The sequence below is a fragment of the Anomaloglossus baeobatrachus genome, chromosome 2 (assembly GCF_048569485.1).
Source record: "Anomaloglossus baeobatrachus isolate aAnoBae1 chromosome 2, aAnoBae1.hap1, whole genome shotgun sequence".
NCBI classification, from domain to species: domain Eukaryota; kingdom Metazoa; phylum Chordata; class Amphibia; order Anura; family Aromobatidae; genus Anomaloglossus; species Anomaloglossus baeobatrachus.
This window is the reverse complement of record NC_134354.1, coordinates 666222881-666241925: the sequence shown is the minus strand read 5'-3', so window position 1 is coordinate 666241925 and position 19045 is coordinate 666222881. Positions and strand designations below refer to the sequence as shown.

At 42.2% G+C, this 19045-nt stretch overlaps 1 protein-coding gene across 4 annotated transcripts in view; it reads right to left on the bottom strand.

The window, feature by feature from the left end:
* Positions 1-18666, bottom strand: part of LOC142292039 (glycoprotein-N-acetylgalactosamine 3-beta-galactosyltransferase 1-like) — a 66215-nt gene extending 47549 nt beyond the window's left edge. For 2 of the 4 annotated variants that reach the window (XM_075337099.1, XM_075337102.1), the window contains exons 1-3: positions 18041-18108; positions 17834-17952; positions 9752-9943 (exon numbers count right to left, since the gene is read on the bottom strand). In XM_075337099.1, the coding sequence (XP_075193214.1) occupies positions 9752-9941 (190 nt within the window). In that variant the 5' untranslated portion in view covers positions 9942-9943; positions 17834-17952; positions 18041-18108. Of the gene's footprint in view, positions 1-9751; positions 9944-14649; positions 14710-17833; positions 17953-18040; positions 18109-18306 lie in introns of those variants that run through there. The other 2 variants (XM_075337101.1, XM_075337100.1) reach the window with 2 other exon arrangements.
* Between the last annotated feature and the right edge of the window lie 379 nt (positions 18667-19045).

Below are 19045 nucleotides of genomic sequence, written 5' to 3'. Positions count from 1 at the left end.
GTATCACTGGGTTAGGGACCTTGTGCATAACAAATTATGGGGTCCATTTTCTACTGTTATTGTCAAAAATCTTGGGATAAAATCAAATTTTTACATCTACATTTTAAAAAGTTCTGTAAAGCACCTATGGGTTTAGAAGGCTCAACACATCACTAAATAAATTCGTTGATGGGTCTAGTTTACAAAATGGGATCACTTGAGGCGGTCTTTCTGATGTTTTGGTACCTCAGGGGCTTTACAAATGTGACATCACGCTTGCAATCTATTTCAGCCAAATTTGCGTTCCAAAATTCCAATATTGTTCTTTTCATTCCAATACCTCCCATTTGTCCAAACAGAACTTTTTGACTGCATGTGGGGTATCGCCGTGCTCATAAGAAAGTGGAAAATAAATTGTGTGATCCACCTTTTGGTGGTACTTTTTGTAAGAGAGAGAAATTTGATGATAAAGCAAGTTTTTGTGAAAAAAAATTAACATTTTTAACATGACTACTTAATGTTATTAAATTCTGTGAAGTACCTGTGGGTTCAAAATGCTGACTATACCCCTAGATAAAATTCTTGAATCGTCTAGTTTCCGAAATTGGGTCATTTGTAGGGGGTTTCTGCTGTTTAGATACTTTAGTGGCCCTGAAAATTCAACATGGTGCCCGCAATCTATTTCAGCCAAATTTGCTTTCCAAAATTCAAAAATAGCTCCCTCTGTTCCTTCTGCTCCTTCTGTTCCGAACCCTCCCATTTGCCCAAATAGAACTTTTTGACTACATGTGGGGTATCGCTGCCCTTATAAGAAAGTGGATAATAAATTGTGATGTCCACTTTTTAGTGGTACCTTTTGTAAAAGTGAGAAATTTAATGATAAACCAACATTTTTTTGTGAAAAAAAAAATGAAAATTTACAATATGACAACATAATGGTATCAAATTCTGTGGAATATGTGTGGGTTCAAAATGATCACTAAATCCCTGTATAAAATCTTTGAGGTTTCTACTTTCCAAAATGGGGTCACTTGAGGGGATTTCTGGTTTTTAGATACCTTAGGGGCCCTGTAAATTTGACATGGTGCCCTCATTAGATTTCAGCCAAATTTGTGTTCCAAAATGCTAATGTCTCTTCTTCCCTTCCGAGCCCTCCCGTTTGTCCAAGCCAGGGATACCGACCACATGTAGGGTATCAGCGAGCTCATAAGAAACTTGGTAACAAATTGTGGGTTCTATTTTTTGTGTTATCTCTTCTAAAAGTGAATAAATTGTGGCTAAAGCAACATTTATATTTAAATTGTAATTTATTTTTTTGGCCTGGTCATTAAAGTCAAAATTGTCAGCGTCACTAAGGGGTAAAGAAAATAAGTAAATAATCGTAGTAGGTTTTGTCTGTGAAATGTCCAGTATGTGAACGACCTCCTATTGCATGTATTGCATTTTTTTTTAAGAGTGTGATTACTTCTGTCTGGTTTTTGTGATGCCATTTTCCTGATGATTTTAGTAAACCAGAAGCAAGTGGTTGTCAACTCTAAGGATGAAATTTGCGTTTAACGTTGTTTTATCTCTTTATGTGTTAGATTTCCACATTTTCTGGGTTAAGTGTTTTACATATTTTCTCATGGGTAGTCTAATTTTGTCTAAAAAAATGTTTTTTTTGTGTGTTTTTTGTACAAAACATGGCAAAGCTTATTATTCTGAAAGTGAAGTCAGGCAAAAGCCAAAAAGAGGTATCTATGGAAGTCATCTGTTCTCAGAGTCAAGTGTCATGTATAATAAAGAAAGAAAAAGTTGGTTATGGAACAGCTGATAAACCTAGAAGTGGACAACCACGGAAAACTTCCTCCAAACTTGGTCACATTATTTCGAAAAAGTCGTTATAGGTTTCGCACAAAATGAATGAACAATATGGGGTTAAAGTGATTCGCCAAACTGTGATGCGATGGCTAAGAGCAGTAGGCTTGAGTGCACGAGTTCCAGTCAAGAAGTCCTTCATCTCAGCAAAGAACCGGAAGGTCCAACTTGAGTTTGCCAAAGAACAGAGCCAGTGGAAAGATATAGATTGGTCTAAGCCTAGGTATTGTGGTCAGATGAATCCAAGTTCAATCTGTTCGGTAGTGATGGCAAGCACTATATATATCACCCAATTGGAAAACATAATGATGTAAGGTGCCAAACACCTACAGTTAAACATGGTGGTGCCAATATCATGGTTTGGGGCTGCTTTTCTTCATCTGCCATTGCCCCTCTGCATAGAATTGATGGAAATATGAATGCTACCATGCACAAGGATATACTGGAGAATTTAATGCTGCCACATCGTAAAACCAAAGTAGGAAGGGACTGGAAATTCCAATAAGACAATGATCCTAAGCACACATCCAATTTAGTGAAAAACTGGTTAGCAAAGAAAAATGTTCATCTGTTGCAATAGCCACACCAATCATCTGATTTAAATCCTATAGAGCACCTTTGAGATGAGTTAGGGCGAAGAGTTGGGGCCTGTACCAATAGCAAAAAGATTAATTGTTTGCAGATTTACAAATAGAATGGATCAAGATCACTCAAGATATCTTGAATACCTTAGTGGCATCAATGCCCCATCGGTGTGGTGCAGTAATTAAAGCAAGAGGATATACTACACAGTACTAAGTTATGGCATTGTAAACAATTACAACTCTACATTGTGATCAATAAATAGCGTATGCAAAACTTTTGGCAGTCAGTTTTCTTTAATTAAATTACCGTAAAAAGCATTTTTGTTAAAATTAAAGGAAGTCCGGGTACTTACGGTCATGCGCAATAGACCTCTCTGAAGCTGGAACGCTTCATAGTGCGCATGACTGGAAGTGCGGTGACTTCTCATCATGCGCACTGCCCGGTGTCTGATGTGGCGACAACGGACACAGGTACGCGTTTCACTGCCGATGATGATGCTGGGCAATGGGCATTGGTTAGCATGTTAGTACACCCCTGTGGTTGAGCTAACATGCTAAGAGGGCGGAATGAGCTCAGAAACTAAAACCCTTGCGACTAGTCCCTGCACTCAGGGCCGACCTTAGCCTGAATGGTGCCCTGTGCAAAACTGCCTTTTGGTGCCCCCACCCTACTAATTTGTTTACCCAGTTTCCTAGGAAAAAAACGAGGACGGGAGGCCATTTTTTTTATATCCTAAGAAAAGTGATCTCTTTAAATGTACAATAAACTCCTCCAGATTTGTGCTGGAGAATCTGCACCTTAAATCCACATTAATGTCACCATGTCTGATCTCGTTCTTATAGAGGTCTTCTGATTTCAACAATTTATGCTGTATCCCTGGATATTACATTATAGATGGTACATGCAGATCTCACCAATGGGTGCACATGTATCTGGAGAATGAGGTGCTGTCGCTCTTCGTGGAGAGATGGTATCAATTCATGTACACTTGAATGGGAGTTCTGTCATCTCTGGACTGAGAGCGGTGCACGTCGTGGCCCTATTGGTGGGATCAGCATTTAGTATACAAATCCTGTGGATAAATGTACAGGATACCAGACAAGGCATCATGGAGTTGGCGGCCGATGCTGTGTGTACTCTGGACCAAAAAGTCCAAAATACAGATATTAAAGGGGAATGTAAGAAATTAAAAAAAAATCTCTGCTTTCTACATAATAAAGAGTCCTCAGGATATATGTGTCACTACCTTTCTGCTCCACTGACCTGAACAGACTGAGATGCAGTACCACATACAATATCTGGGATAAAGCTCTGCGTCACTGAATCACAGGTGCTCAGGAGAAAATTTATATCAAATTTGGAGAGAGAACACACTGTATGCCCCACAAGAACAGAAACAGGTTGCGTAATCAGGTATTTTTATTGATAAAAAAAATCTTGATAACAGATGACACATGTATTTGTCCAAAAAAGTCGACGTTTTGGCCTTTGGGATCACCCAGACATGGTCCACGCTAAGCAGCACATGGATCATATCTCACACCCGGTCCGGCCGGAGGTAGCATACTACTGCTGTTTCCTACATTAGTGTCCCTAGGCATGGTTCCTTATCCCAATATCCACCTAAATACATAAGGAGTGTTGATTATAATTTAATAACAGTATTGAATTTTTTACCCTGCCTGACCGTCTACATGACATCACAGCCATATGTGGAATAAAGCTCTGTATACCTACAATTAAGTATTGAAATTGCTGAAGAGAACTATACAACAGATATTACATTTGCAGGATTAGGGGCTCTCCCGATGTATATATGTCCTTTTTCCTTACGAATATATACATACCAACAGATAACTTACGCCTTACAAGTGATAATAGTTCAGTCTGACGAAGGCCTAAAAGCTGAAACTTCGACTTTTTTGGACAAATACATGTGTCATCTGTTATCAACATTTTTTTGATTAATAAAAATACCTGATTACGCATCCTGTTTCTATTCTTGTGGGGTATACAGTGTACTGCAGTACCACATACACACCGTAAGGTCAGGAGGCGCTGTGTATGTGTCGCTGCCTCTCAGCTCCAATGACCTAAACAGACCGAGGTGCAGTACCACATACACACCATGAGAGAGGGGCACTGTGTATGGGAGAACTATGGCATATATACTGTCATCCCTTTATTAATCAGTCTGGGCTCACACCAGCTGGCAATGCTGCAAATAATTTTGTTGGAAAATTTCGAAGATAAAGCCATGCCGAATCATGTAATATTCTGCAGAATATTCTGCTTCTCCCTGCTCTGCTTCCCTAGACTGACAGGTGTCACTCCTGGGTTTGACATTCTGCACATTGACCGGATCTCCAAAGTGTGTAATATATTCTTTCAGGATTTCATTTGCCAATTTGAGTGGTCGTGTGATTGCTCACAAGTGATTTGCAGACGCTGTGTCATCTGTAGAATAACGTCTCCTCCTGCTTCCCTCATTGTTATAATTTTCAATTTGAGAGAAACAGGAGGAGACGTTATTCGGCAGATGACCACAGAATGGAAATCACATGTGAGCGATCAGATGACAACTACTCGAATCGGCAAGGGTAATCCTAACAGAGCGCATATTACACATCTTTAGGATATGGCAAGTCAATATTCAGAATTACATTACACTACACATTATACGTGACAGGTACAGGGCATATGTAGGGTGTATAGTAAATATATATGTATCTATTACCCCCTACACATGCTCTGCACCCACTCTGACTGGAGCTGCAGGGCACACTGGCATCACGTCACAGGCTCTGCCTGATGTCATTACACCTATATGTGGAACACAGCTGCAGAGCAAGTGCGGAACAAAGAGCCAGTGTCCATCTGCTCCTCAATGGTGTTAAACCATGCATGCGAGGAAATATCAATGGCCACCATCACCCACAGGCCCAGTAGTTTTTCCACTGCATAAGTTACGCCATATACATGACACACACATAGATACTATATAAAAGATAAATGGATGCAGGGTCGGACTGGGGTGTCTGGGGTCCACAAGAGTTAAATCTAAAGGCCACACTACAACTATATGCAAATACCTGCAGGAGCCCCCACACAGCCTCCCATGCACAGCAGGAGCCCCCACACAGCCTCCTATGCACAGCAGGAGCCCCCACACAGCCTCCTATGCACAGCAGGAGCCCCCACACAGCATCCAATGCACAGCAGGAACCCCCACAGAGCATCCAATGCACAGCAGGAGCCCCCACACAGCCTCCTATGTACAGCAGGAGCCCACACACAACCTCCAATGCACAGCAGGAGCCCCCACACAGCATCATATGCACAGTAGGAGCCCCCACACATCATCCTATGCACAGCAGGAGTAACCACAAAGCCTTCTATACACAGCAGGAGCCCCTACAGAACCTCCTATACACAGCAGGAGCCCCACACAGCATCCTATACACAGCAGGAGCCCCCACACAGCCTCCTATGTACAGTAGGAGCCCCAACACAACATCCAATGCACAGCAGGAGACCCCACACAGCATCATATGCACAGCAGGAGTCCTATGCACAGCAGGAGTAACCACAAAGCCTCCTATGTACAGCAGGAGCCCCCACACAACCTCCAATGCACAGCAGGAGCCCCAACACAGCATCATATGCACAGCAGGAGCCCCCACACAGCATCCTATGCACAGCAGGAGTAACCACAAAGCCTTCTATACACAGCAGGAACCCCTACAGAACCTCGTATACACAGCAGGAGCCCCCACACAGCATCCTATAGATAGCAGGAACCCCCACACAGCATCATATACACAGCAGAAGCTCCCACACAGCCTTCTATGCACAGCAGGAGCAACCACAAAGCCTTTTATACACAGCAGGAGCCCTCACACAGCCTCCTATACACAGCAGGAGCCCCTACACAGCCTCTTATACAGAGAAGGAGCACCCACACAGCCTCCTATGTACAGCAGGAGCCCCCACACAGCCTCCTAGTCACAGCAGGCAACCCCACAAAGCCTCCTATGCATAGCAGAAGCCCCCGCCTCCACACAGCCTTCTATACACAGCAGGGGCCCCCACATAGCCTCCTATATACAGCAGGAGCCCACACATAGCCTCTTATTTACAACAGGAGCCCTCACAGATCCCAAATAGACATAAAAAAGGTAGTGGCCTCCACAGTGCCTTCTATATACAGCAGGGGCCCTCACATAGGCTCTTATATATAACAGGAGCCCCCACAGATCCCATATAGACATTAAAAAAAGATTATACTCACCTAATCCTGATTCCCACCACCGCAGCCTCCATCTCTTCTTCTATGGCGAACTGAGGAAGCAGCGCGATGCAATGATGTCATCACGCTGCCCTTGTAGGCATAGTCTCCTAAACCACAGGCCTGTAGCAATCTGAGGTTAAGGAAACGGGCAGTGATAGAGCATGAAGCTCTTGCTCCCTGTTCTGTCACAGGATTGAACTGTATCAGGGCAACGCGACGCCGACACAGTTCAGCTCGGTGGTTTCAGAAGATTCCGGGGTCTGGGCAAGAAGTTCTGGGCTTGAGCCCCGCATCTTTGATGCCAGCGGTGCCCCTGCCGGCAGGTCCCCTCTATATCCAGTTGGAGAGCCTACCGGGGCAATCACCAGTGTCTCAGTGTACCAGACCAACGCTGGATAGATGATAGACAAATATATATCAGACAGACAGATCGATAGATAATAGAAAGATAGATAATAGATGAAGAGATAGATAGAGGGATAGACAGATATATGCTAGATAGATAGATAGATAGATAGATAGAGGGATAGATAGATGATATGTGTCGCCCTGGCATTGCAGGTAGTCACACATAGGCCCCCGCATAACACCTTCCCTCACCTAGGTAACATACAGCCGACCTGAAACCCTAGCCACCCACCTCAGGGCAAGCCAGGCACACCAGTGGGCGGGACCAGGCAGGCAGGAAATGCCCATCTAGGGGTCTAGACAGCCCAGGGTGGGAAAAAAAGCAGATTAGATTAGATTAGATTAAGTCTGGAGTTCAAGTTCAGAGGAGTGGAGGCTGGTGTTAGGTGTTGCTCCATCGGAGGTGAAGCTCAAGTTGACAGACGCCAGGGTCGGAGCCCTGGTGCCTTGGCTAGGTAGCAGACGGTGGTCTCCATCAGCAGGAGATGGGAAGACGACTCGGCAGATCCGAGGTGGACCAGGACAGGGTTGGAGCCCGCTGGTACCGACACCGGAGACCCGACCGGAAACCGTGCACAGAGGGGGTATTTGGACCCTGAAGCCAGGACCGAAACCAACGGCCTAGCTAATCAACTGATTGAGGGCAGGATTTTAGGTCCTGTCCCAACCAAAGTCCCAAAAGCAGACAACCACCCACAGAGAGGGATAGGGCAACCGCCAGGGCCCGATAGATCCCATGGGTCAGTGTCAGCAGGCACGGCTCCTCAGGTACACAACTGGCCGGGAGCGGACTCCCATGTTTCATACTGGGAAGTCCAACACAAGCAAAAACAGTCCAGATGGAAAAGATGGCGACCACCAGCCCGGGTGGGGGACCAGAGTACAACCGGCCGCGGCGGCCGGCCACCAGCACCTTGGTTTACCAAAAGACTTGTTTGATTTATTCAACTGGGAGTAATCAAACATCCCCTGGTACGTCCGGGCGCGCAGGCCCCTGCCATTGCCATCCCTTGCACCAAGCCATCGGGTCCCGGGGCAACCATCCCTACCCACGGAGGGGTTAACATCCAGCTGCCATCACACCTTCCCCAGGTATCCCGCACCAGCAGCGGTGGTGTCCCACTTCACCACACACCGTGGGTGGCATCACGAACTGAATACGGCCAAGCCCGTACAACTACATCCACCTTTTTATTTGGCATGTCTGCATGACCCCCGGGTCCGGAGGATCCCTCGAGCCACACAGTGGGTCCGGATCCGAGCAGCCCGGCTGCTACAGGCGTGGGGGCCGCACAAATAGATGGAGAGATAGATAGAGGGATAGATATATGATAGATGATAGATAGAGAGATAGATAGATAATAGAAAGATAGATAGATAATAGATAGAGAGATAGATAGATAGATAGATAGATAGATAGATAATAGACAGATAGGTAGATAGATGGTTAGACAGACAGATGGATAGACAGAAAAATAGATGGATAGATAGATATATAGTGGAGAGATATATGGATAGACATGTAAATAATGGAGAGATAGATAATAGCGAAATAGACAGACAAATAGAAAAAGACAGATATATCCCGTAATAAAGACATAGATAGATAGACAGATATATAATTGAGAAATAGATTGATAAGACAGATAGATTAGATAGATAACAGATAGCTACAGACAGATATATAATAGAGATACATAGATATAGACACATACATAATAGAGAGATAGCTAGACAGACAGATAGATAGAATAGGTAGATAGATAATACAGTAGATAGATATACATAGACAGACAGATAGGTAGGTAGATAGATAATAGACAGATAGAGGGATAGATAGATAGATATACATAGACAGACAGCCAGAATGGATGTGTAGACAGACAGACAGCTAGATATTGCACAGTATACAGGACACACAAGTTATACATAATACATACAGACAGCACATAATACATTACAGATATGACACACAGCACGTTATACTCACATACAGTTACTTACTGAGCTCCAGGATTTCAGCGGGGCTTTAGCAGCATCTCTGGTAGTGCAGGCGCTCCTCCCCCCTCTCTCTGGTAAAGACGGCAAAAGAGAGGAAACCTAGCCGAGAGCAGGAGAGCACGCCCCCGGCTGTAGACTGTGCAGAGTGGGAGGAGACAGTACGCAAAGCTGAGAGGAGGGGAGGTCGCCTTCTGCTGGAGCCTGTGCAACAAGGGAGCAGCAAAGTGAAAGTGAATTGCTGCTCCCTGGGCGCCCCCTCTGCTGTCTGCCGGCCGGTGCCCTGTGCGACCGCACCACTCGCCCATAGGTAAAGCTGGCCATGCCTGCACTCATTAGTATATTATAAAGAATCTTTATAAATACTTTTTCTCAAAGATCTCTTTATGATTGCCACTAGATGCTGGGACAATTAGGAAGGGATTAGAAATATGCACCCAGAACTGCCTGTGATTCTTAGTGCATATTGCACCTGACAAGTTCCCTTTAAATAATTCTGCAGGGAAACAATGTAAAAACTGCAGCAGTAAAAGCCTGTTCCAATTTCCATGTGAATGAAGGGTTACCTCTGATTGAATCAAACATATCATCTGGCACCTTTTAATTAATTTATATATAATGCTAGATAATTACCTGGCTGGTGGGTACGAGGAAGCTTTCCCATCAGATTTAGATCGTTAACTCTTTTCCAAGCGTAAATTAACGGTTCTTCAGTTTTGGGATTGATAATGATGATGTGAAGCAGGATAAATATGGAGAAGAAGCCAATAAATATGCCAAGGATGAATGCCAGCCATGAAGTCTTGCCAGAAATAAACACCATTGCTGCAATGAAAGACATGAATGTAATAGATGATATATCTGCTGCCTCATTGCAAGTTACTTGTTTACGACATTCTGTAGTAGATCAGACTGATGCTCCCTAATTGCTTAGTACAAGTCTTTCCAGGATTTGTTTTAACAACCTTTTACAGGGTTAAGGTATGTGGATACGTATTTTTATGAGAAGTCTGCTCAGGAATCCTCCTGAAAAAGTGCTAAAGAAATGCTATGTTTCCATGATAAGTTTTTGGTGAGTACATGACACTACTAAAGGCCCGTTTACGCACAATGATATCGCTAATGAGATATCGTCAGGGTCACGGTGTTGGTGACGCACATCCGGCCTCGTTAGCGATGTCGTTGTGTGTGACACTTTTTTGCGATCAGTAACGATCACAAAAAGGTGTCAAATCTTTCGTCGTGTACACGTCGTTCATTTTTAAAAAATTGTTTCTCGTTTGGAACGCAGGTTGTTTGTCGTTCCTGCGGCAGTACACATCGCTATGTGTGACACCGCAGGAACGAGGAACGACATCCTACCTGCAGTCGCCGGCAATGAAGAAGGAAGGAGGTGGGCGGGATGTTCCGACCGCTCATCTCCGCCCCTCCGCTTCTATTGGGCGGCCGCTTAGTGACGCCGCTGTGACGCCGAACGAACCTCCCCCTTAAAGGAGAGATTGTTCGGTGGCCATGGCAACGTTGGTGAACAGGTAATTGCGTGTGACGCTGCCATAGCGATATTGTTCGCTACAACAGCGATCACCCCGTGACGTGCCACCAACGTGGGCGGGTGCTATCGCTAGCGATGTCGCAGCGTGTAAAGTCCGCTTTAGTCTCGCAGTGTCAAAAGGTCAGCGTCTTAAAGTTCCAACACAGTGGATTTGATTTATAGAGATCTCCTGCCCTCTGAACTTCTTTTTTACTCAGTGTAAAATGATCTGTGGTGTAAGTCAAATCCACAGCATGTCAATTTCTCTTGTGAGTACACGGAGTTACTTACAGATTCTCCCAATAGACTTGAATTAAATATGGAAACTCTGTAGGCAAAAAACACACGTGTTTTTAGCGTGTTTGTGTCAAAAACACCTGTAATTTGCATCAAAGTTTATCAATAAAAGTTATGTCAAAGCCAAATACCAGAAAGTGTCAAAAACACTCCCCACCTGTTCTCACCTCCTTCCTGACCAGGCCATTTTTTGCACTTCTGACCAGTATCACTTTATGAAGTTGTAACTCTGGAACACTTCAACGGATCTGAGTGTTCTCATGATTCTGAGATTTTTTTTGTGACATATTGTAGATCATGAAGTAAGGTGATTCCCTGCAGGGTATATAATAAAAAACAAACACGCGGCGCCAATCTCAGCGCGTTATCAAAGCGGCTCTCTGGTGCCCTTTTTTTTATTGAAGTTGTATGCACTCACCTTTTGCCACAAAACTTCAGGCATATATGACTTTTCCAAAGTCTCCTTATCCGGGTCTGCTGCTTGCCTTGAATTGATCCTGTGTATGGTCCTGGCTCGGATTACCACAGGTGAAAAAGTTAAAAATGAAGTAAACCAATTCTGTAGTGGCCGCGCTCCCCGTAGTAATGATTTTAAAAACTCTTGTCCTCAAATGGAATTTATTACTCAAACATACGGAAATAAAAAACGGATACAACGCGTTTCGGCGGGAACAACCGCCTTCCTCAGGTATCTAAATAAAAATGCATCTCACTCTACTTTATAGATAAAAAAATAAATACAATTTACCTGGTATTCAAATAAGGGTGTGGATATAACCACAGCTGTATAATCAGTTTCTTAGTTCACTTCAACTCTAGTGGTTCATTAAAAACAAATCCACAAACAACAAATCACTTAAAAGAATCATAAAACTAAAAACACTGTAAGCATTTATCAATAAAATTACTATCAATAAGATTTATCAAATAAAAGGTAGTACAAAAAAAGAAAAATTAGATAAAAATTCTTTGAAAAACAAATTTAAAATCTTAATTTTTTTTCTTTTTTTTCTTTTTCATTATATTTAGACAGGGATGTATACTATATTCTTTCCACAATATCATTAAGGCCATTAGGATGCAATGTTTGAAGGCGGTAAATCCAATATGTTTCTTTGCGATTGAGCAAAGAATCTCTATTGATCGTTTCCATAGGTATCTGTTCTAGAGGTGTCACCCTTATATTAAAATTCTTTTCATGCTTGAGTAGTAAATGTCTTGATAAACTATGTTTTAAAAACCCATTTTTTGCTCTATTTCTGTGCCCATTCATATGAGCACGTAACGTCTGTGTCGTGCGTCCCACATACTGTAGCCCACAGCTACAGTCGATAACATAAATAATATAATCGCTATCGCAACTCAGATTTTGTTTTATTTGAATTAATTCGCCTGTACTTTTGCTTGTAATCTGTTTTGCTCCATGGTTTATAATTCCACACGTATGACATTTCCCAGAACTACATCTAAAAACTCCAATCACCTGATCTTCATTTTTTTCTATCCTTGCTGATTTTTTTTTAATCTTCTCTTAATCTACTTGGGGCTATTAAGCGTTTTATCGTTTTCCCCCTCCTAAATGTTATATTTGGTTCCTCAGGCAAATATTTTCCCAAAATCAGATCCCGTTTTAGAATATACCAATATTTTTTCAGAATCATACGTATCATCTTATTCCCTCTATTATAGGTCGTAATAAAATTAAATTTCCACCTGTCTCCTTCTCTGTCATTTGTTTTTTTACACATCACCTCATTTTTTTCCCCTTCTTTCTTACCCAAAAAATCCTCCTGTTTTTTTCCTCTGTTTTTTTTCATATGCGGCATGAACCAATTTTTTGGGATATTTCTTTTCCTTAAATCTTTTCTTTAAAATATCAGCCTGGGTTTCATAGTCTTTATCTTCAGTACAGTTTTTCCTGATGCGAAAGAACTGACTGTATGGAATGTTTTCTTTCCATTTTTTATAATGGGCACTTCTGAAATCCAAAAATCCGTTGGAATCAACTTTCTAATTTTTTTTTTTGTACTACCTTTTCTTTGATAAATCTTATTGATAGTAATTTTATTGATAAATGCTTACAGTGTTTTTAGTTTTATGATTCTTTTAAGTGATTTGTTGTTTGTGGATTTGTTTTTAATGAACCACTAGAGTTGAAGTGAACTAAGAAACTGATTATACAGCTGTGGTTATATCCACACCCTTATTTGAATACCAGGTAAATTGTATTTATTTTTTTATCTATAAAGTAGAGTGAGATGCATTTTTATTTAGATACCTGAGGAAGGCGGTTGTTCCCGCCGAAACGCGTTGTATCCGTTTTTTATTTTCGTATGTTTGAGTAATAAATTCCATTTGAGGACAAGAGTTTTTAAAATCATTACTACGGGGAGCGCGGCCACTACAGAATTGGTTTACTTCATTTTTAAATATTGTAGATCATGTTAGTGGTAAAGTTAGGATGATATTTTTGCTTTTATTTGTAAAAGAAAAATCGGTAATTTGGCAAAAATGTCGCAATTTTCAAATTTTGAATTTTTTATGCCCTAAAACCAAAGAGCTATCTCTCACAAAATAGTTAATAAGTTAATAAATAACATTTCCCACATGTCTACTTTACATCAGCACATTTTTTTAAACTTAATTTTTTTGCTAGGTAGTTAGAAGGATTTAAAGTTTATCAGCAGTTTCTCATTTTTCCAACAAAATTTACAAAACCTTTTTTTTTTCATGACATTTGAACTGACTTTGAGAGGTTTGGGTAATAGAAAATACCCAAAAGTGACATTATTCTAAAAACTGCCCCCATTAAAGTGCTCAAAACTACATCCAAGAAATGTATTCACTCTTTACGTGCTTGACAAGAACTAGGGCAATGTGGAAGGTAAAAATGAAAACTTTTTCCCATACAAATGTTTCTTTGGCCAAAAATGTTTATAGTTTCACAAGCGTAACAAGAGAATTTATTGTGAAATTTCTCCTGCATATGCCGATACCCCATATATGGTGGAAATCTACTGTGTGGGCACACGGCAGGGCTCGGAAGAGAAGGAGCACCATTTGATTTTTAGAGCGCAAAACTGTCAGGAATAGATATTGCCATGTCGCGTTTGGAGAGCCCCTGAGGTACCTAAACAGTGGAAGTCCCCCCCAAGTGACCCCATTTTGGAAACTAGACCCCTAAAGGAATTTATGTTGATGTTTGGTGATCACCTTGAATCTTCAGGTGCTTCACAGGAATTTAGAACGTTGAGCCATGAAAATTAAAAAAAAAAAAAAAATACCACAAAATTGTTCTTTCGACCAGATAGCTTTTTTTCATATTGGTAACAGGAGAAAACGCACTATACAATTTATTGTGCAATTTCTCCTGAGAACGCTAATACCTCATGTGATGGAAATCAACTGTTTGGGTTCATGGCAGGGCTCAGAAGAGAAGGAATGCCATTTTTTACTGCAAAATTGGCTGGAATCGTTAATGGACGCCATGTTCCATTTGGCGAGCCCTTGATGTGTGTGTAGTGAGAACCTGGAAGCCGGAACATCGCGGGGACAGCATCAGGGACTCATCACAGTTCCCAATGAACTCTGATGAACCCGTGAAGCTGTAGCATGGGTGTCGCGGGGCTAATCAGGATGTCATCAGAGTTCATTGGGAACTCCAATGACCTCCTGGATGTGACTGTGCTTGCAGAATACTCACCTGTCCCCGTGGTGCTGTCCTCGGCGGTGCTGTCCCCAGCGCCGATCCGGCTTCCAGGTCCTGAGTGCAGTGAATAATCGATGAATATAATGAGCGACAGTCAGGAGCGGGAGGCATCAGAGCAAAAGAAATCAGGTAAATATGGAAAATCTTTTTATTTCACAGACCCGTGTTTTCTCCGGTACCTGTCACACGTATGCAGACACGTGTGCCACACGTACTACAAACGTATGACACACGTATGACACACGTGTGACCATAACCATGCGTGTGACTGGTACCTGATTAAACATGGACGTCTGAAACCAGCCTTATACCAAGTGATGTGACTGCTGTAAGGGAAAGCCCGCCAGCGATCACATAATTTATTTCTAGCTAATGCAGTCTTCAACAATGTATAAAATTTTATGTGATTTTTGTAAATAGAATCTCAAGTTGTTGAAATTTGCCAAGTTCAATGAATTGCTAAAAATTCTACACCAGTTCTATTTACAATTACATAAATCAAAATGATAATCTCTAGCTTTTGTGTTTCTAGTGGTTTTATTTACCAAATACAACATTCTCTGAAGTATGGTATTTTTTTCTGGCATTTATTTTTTTTGTAGCCTACAAAATATCAAAATATGAACAAAAGAAAAAATGCATGCCTGAAGTGATAGCCTTTTTACCAAGCAGGGAAGGAGACTTTAAATGGGTGATACAAATATACTGTATTTGTTTGTTAACAAAACACAGCATCATCTAGGTTGAATGTTTTGTACGGCATTTTTCTATAGACTTCTGTCTATGGTAAACAAAAAAACCCCAAAAACAAACAAACAATCAAAAGTGTGTGTGTAGCACCCCTGAACCACTCAGGGCACTACTAGGTACTTCATCCTCACCAGGATGCAGGGCTTATCCCCAGGGACCTGGAACACCAGTGCCAGTGACATCTGCCCACACTAAAATCCTAGTTTCCACTCCACACCAGGGGTAATTTGCTATTTAGACACCAAAGGATCCTACCTAGAAGGCGGAGCCAGTCCAGGGGACTAGACAGCCTGGTGGGAGGGGACTGTAGGCAGTCAAGAGTAGAGAGTCAAGAGTAGAGACTTGCCTAGAGCTGGGTCATTTAACTGTGACCTGGGGGAACAGGAGAGTTGTCACCAGGGTAGGTACACCCAAGTACCACTGGGACCAGAGCACTGACGGGGCACAGGGCCCTAGGTCAGACATCAGTGTCATATGGTCTGGCAAATACCTGCACAGTGTGGGGACCTTCACAGACCTCACTGACTCACAAATCTGTGGGCATCAACAGTAAAGCGAGGATCAGTGATCAGAACCACGGACTGGCCCTACAGGGTTTACACTTCCCGCCGTACAGATGAGGAGACTGCCATAAGACAGTCGGGGACCCCAAACCTACTTCAAGCTACGGGGACGCAACCACACTGAGGGTGCCGGGGACAGAGCAACTGAGTCATCAAGCTGGCTCTGGAACTACAGGGATCTTAACCAGCTGTCCAAGGGTCCAGAGTGAGTAGAGACTATTAACTACAACCCACGGTGTGGCCTCCCTTATTACTCTAACATTCATCTCCCAGGCTTAGCCCTACTTGCGGAGGGCCTACCACCACAACTGCCATTACCACTAGCCCCAGAGATAACCAACTAAGCAGCGGTGGTTCCACCATCTTAACCGCAAACCGCAGGTGGCGTCACATCAATGACTTTAATCTCCCCTGTAAATACTCCCCATTAAAAAAGCACCCAGGGCACGGGACCGGGCAACAGCCAGCAAACACCCGTGTCACAGCATCCCCTTAAATATACGGCCCGGGACAGAGTACCCCATAGTTCTAGGCGACCCATGTGAATAAGAAGAATATAAAAAAACACAAACTTAATAATAGTTAAACGTGAAATGCATTGCATGAAAGAAATTCTACAAATATGCAGTGTGTCCACCGCCATTAACTTGAGAACGGCGGCTGTTATAGGCAAAGAAATGGTGTCTAGGTATAGTAATCTAACCATGTGCTACACAAGGAAACCACCTATTGAGCCACCTGGTGGAAAACAACAGAGTTTGCATTTTTATCTCAAAAATGGAACGAGATAGAGAAAAAAAGTGAATTGCAAAGTTGTAGGGCATCATCAATTCAATACGAATTGACAACTTGCATACAGAAATGCTATGATATGAAACCCATGACACTCCCAGAACATTGAATGCTGGTCACGCATATGGCGCTCATTTAACTTTAATGCTCAAACTGGCCACCGTCAGCTGCAATGCACATCTGGACTCTGGACGGCATACTGTATCTTGCTACACGTTGTGCACTATGGTAGGTGACACGTGTGCACAAGCATCTGTGATACGTCGTCGTAGGTCCTGCAATGTTGGTGGAGGCATCGCATTCACCTGCTGTTTGATGTGACCTCACAGAAAGAAGTCCAATGGGGTCAGGTCAGGTGAGCATGGAGGCCACTCCACGCAGCCACCAAACCCAATGACTTGTAGGAAGGTCTCCATGAGGTATGGCTTCACGTCCGCAGCCTTGTGAGTTTTACACATTCTAATCATAGCATTTCTGTATGCAAAGTGTAGATTCGTATTGAATTGATGATGCCCTACAACTTTGTAATTCAATTTTTTTCCTCTCTCGTTCTGTTTTTGAGATAAAAATGCTAACTCCGTTGTTTTCCACCAGGTGGCGCTATAGGTGGTTTCATTGCGCAGCACATGGCTACTTTTCTATACCTAGACATCACTTCTATGCCTATAGCTGCCACCGTTCTCAAGTTAATGGCGGTGGACAGGATATGGGTGGACACACTGTATTTGTGATGTAGCCCAAAAATAAAATAATGAAGAGTCTAATCATAATGTCACTTGTAATGAATGCTATTATGGGAAAATATCTATATTCATATACATATACATATATTCATATATATTCATAGTATAATCTCAAAAAATACATGCATTTTAATGGGATACTAGGATATACAGTTAACTTATTGCAGGGCTGAGTTTGTCATTTGCACAATATATTGTGATTTTCACATAGACCATTATATAACGTTATCAAAGTGGCTAAATACTGCAGCTGTCATTGTAGCTAATGACAAATTCAGCTCTGCTACATCTATGCCTGCACAAGCTTATCCTGTAGAGGATTGTACATACCTGAGGATTGTGGTGACAGGTGGGGAAGAAGGATCCAGCTGGATATTAATAATGATAGCGATGTAGAGAGCGGCTTACAGTCATTCGGGATACGCTGCACATCACAATATAAAGGAAACCTGAAAAGAAGACATTGTTATTAATGCTAATGATTCTTCAGCACGGTGTCACTGCAGAGCTGCGCTCACACAGGAGATGCTCACACACCATGCACGCCCGGTCACTGTCACTGACTATGAGCTCCACACAGCGAGGAAGCTGCTTCCTACAAGACGTCAAGAAATAGACAGGGCGAGAGCCAATCAGATCTCAGGTCTCAGCTCGCAGCCAAGGAATAGTATTAAAGAGCAAACACCTGAACTGCGTCTGCATGAGGTGAGTATACAGGAGTGACAGGAAAGCAGATACTTTCCCTGATGCCGTATATTCTGCAGTCACAAAAAGCAAAGGTTTACAAAACAAACAGAAATTACCTAAGTCCTTGAAATCTTTTACAAATTCCCTCTAGTCATTTTAGCCAATTTTAACGTATTACCGAATTCAGTCTCTGACCCATGCGATTATTAGACTTCGTACACATAGTGCTTTTTTAACGCATTTTTATTTATGCGTTTTTAAGTGCATTTTTTTTTCCAATCCTTATGCCAGCAAAGTCAATGAGAATACTGAAGTTTTGTGCATGATGTTGCTTTTTTCCCTTGCAGAATTGGTGCTGAAATAAATTTGCAGCACGGCAATTCTTTCAGCATTTTTCCCATCCCAGAATGCGTAGAAAACGCATGAAAAAAAAAATTGCACGAAAAAAAGGCAAAAACAAATCCATAGGTATACTTTGCAAATCTCCAGGATACTGCTTGAAAAAAGGGAAGGTCTCAGGAAGAAGAAGAATAAATCATTTGGGTGCTGCCTTTATAAATTATACATGTAATCACTAAACAAATCTGGCACGCCTAATGAAGGAATGTGTAAACTAACCTGATACACTGACAAATATAATCATGCTGAACTAAAGGAATAAAAAAAAGAGGACTGTATATGAAGCCGACAGCTGAGCAATACATGTACAGGAAATGTAGATTTGTAAATAAAAAATAAATGAATTATGAATATGTTGTAGCTGTTCTGTTTTGTCACAAGTCAGCTTATGGGATCACCAGTGAGGTCCTCTGAATTAGGCCTCTTCAGACCTAATCAAGATCGAGCGCTCGGAGA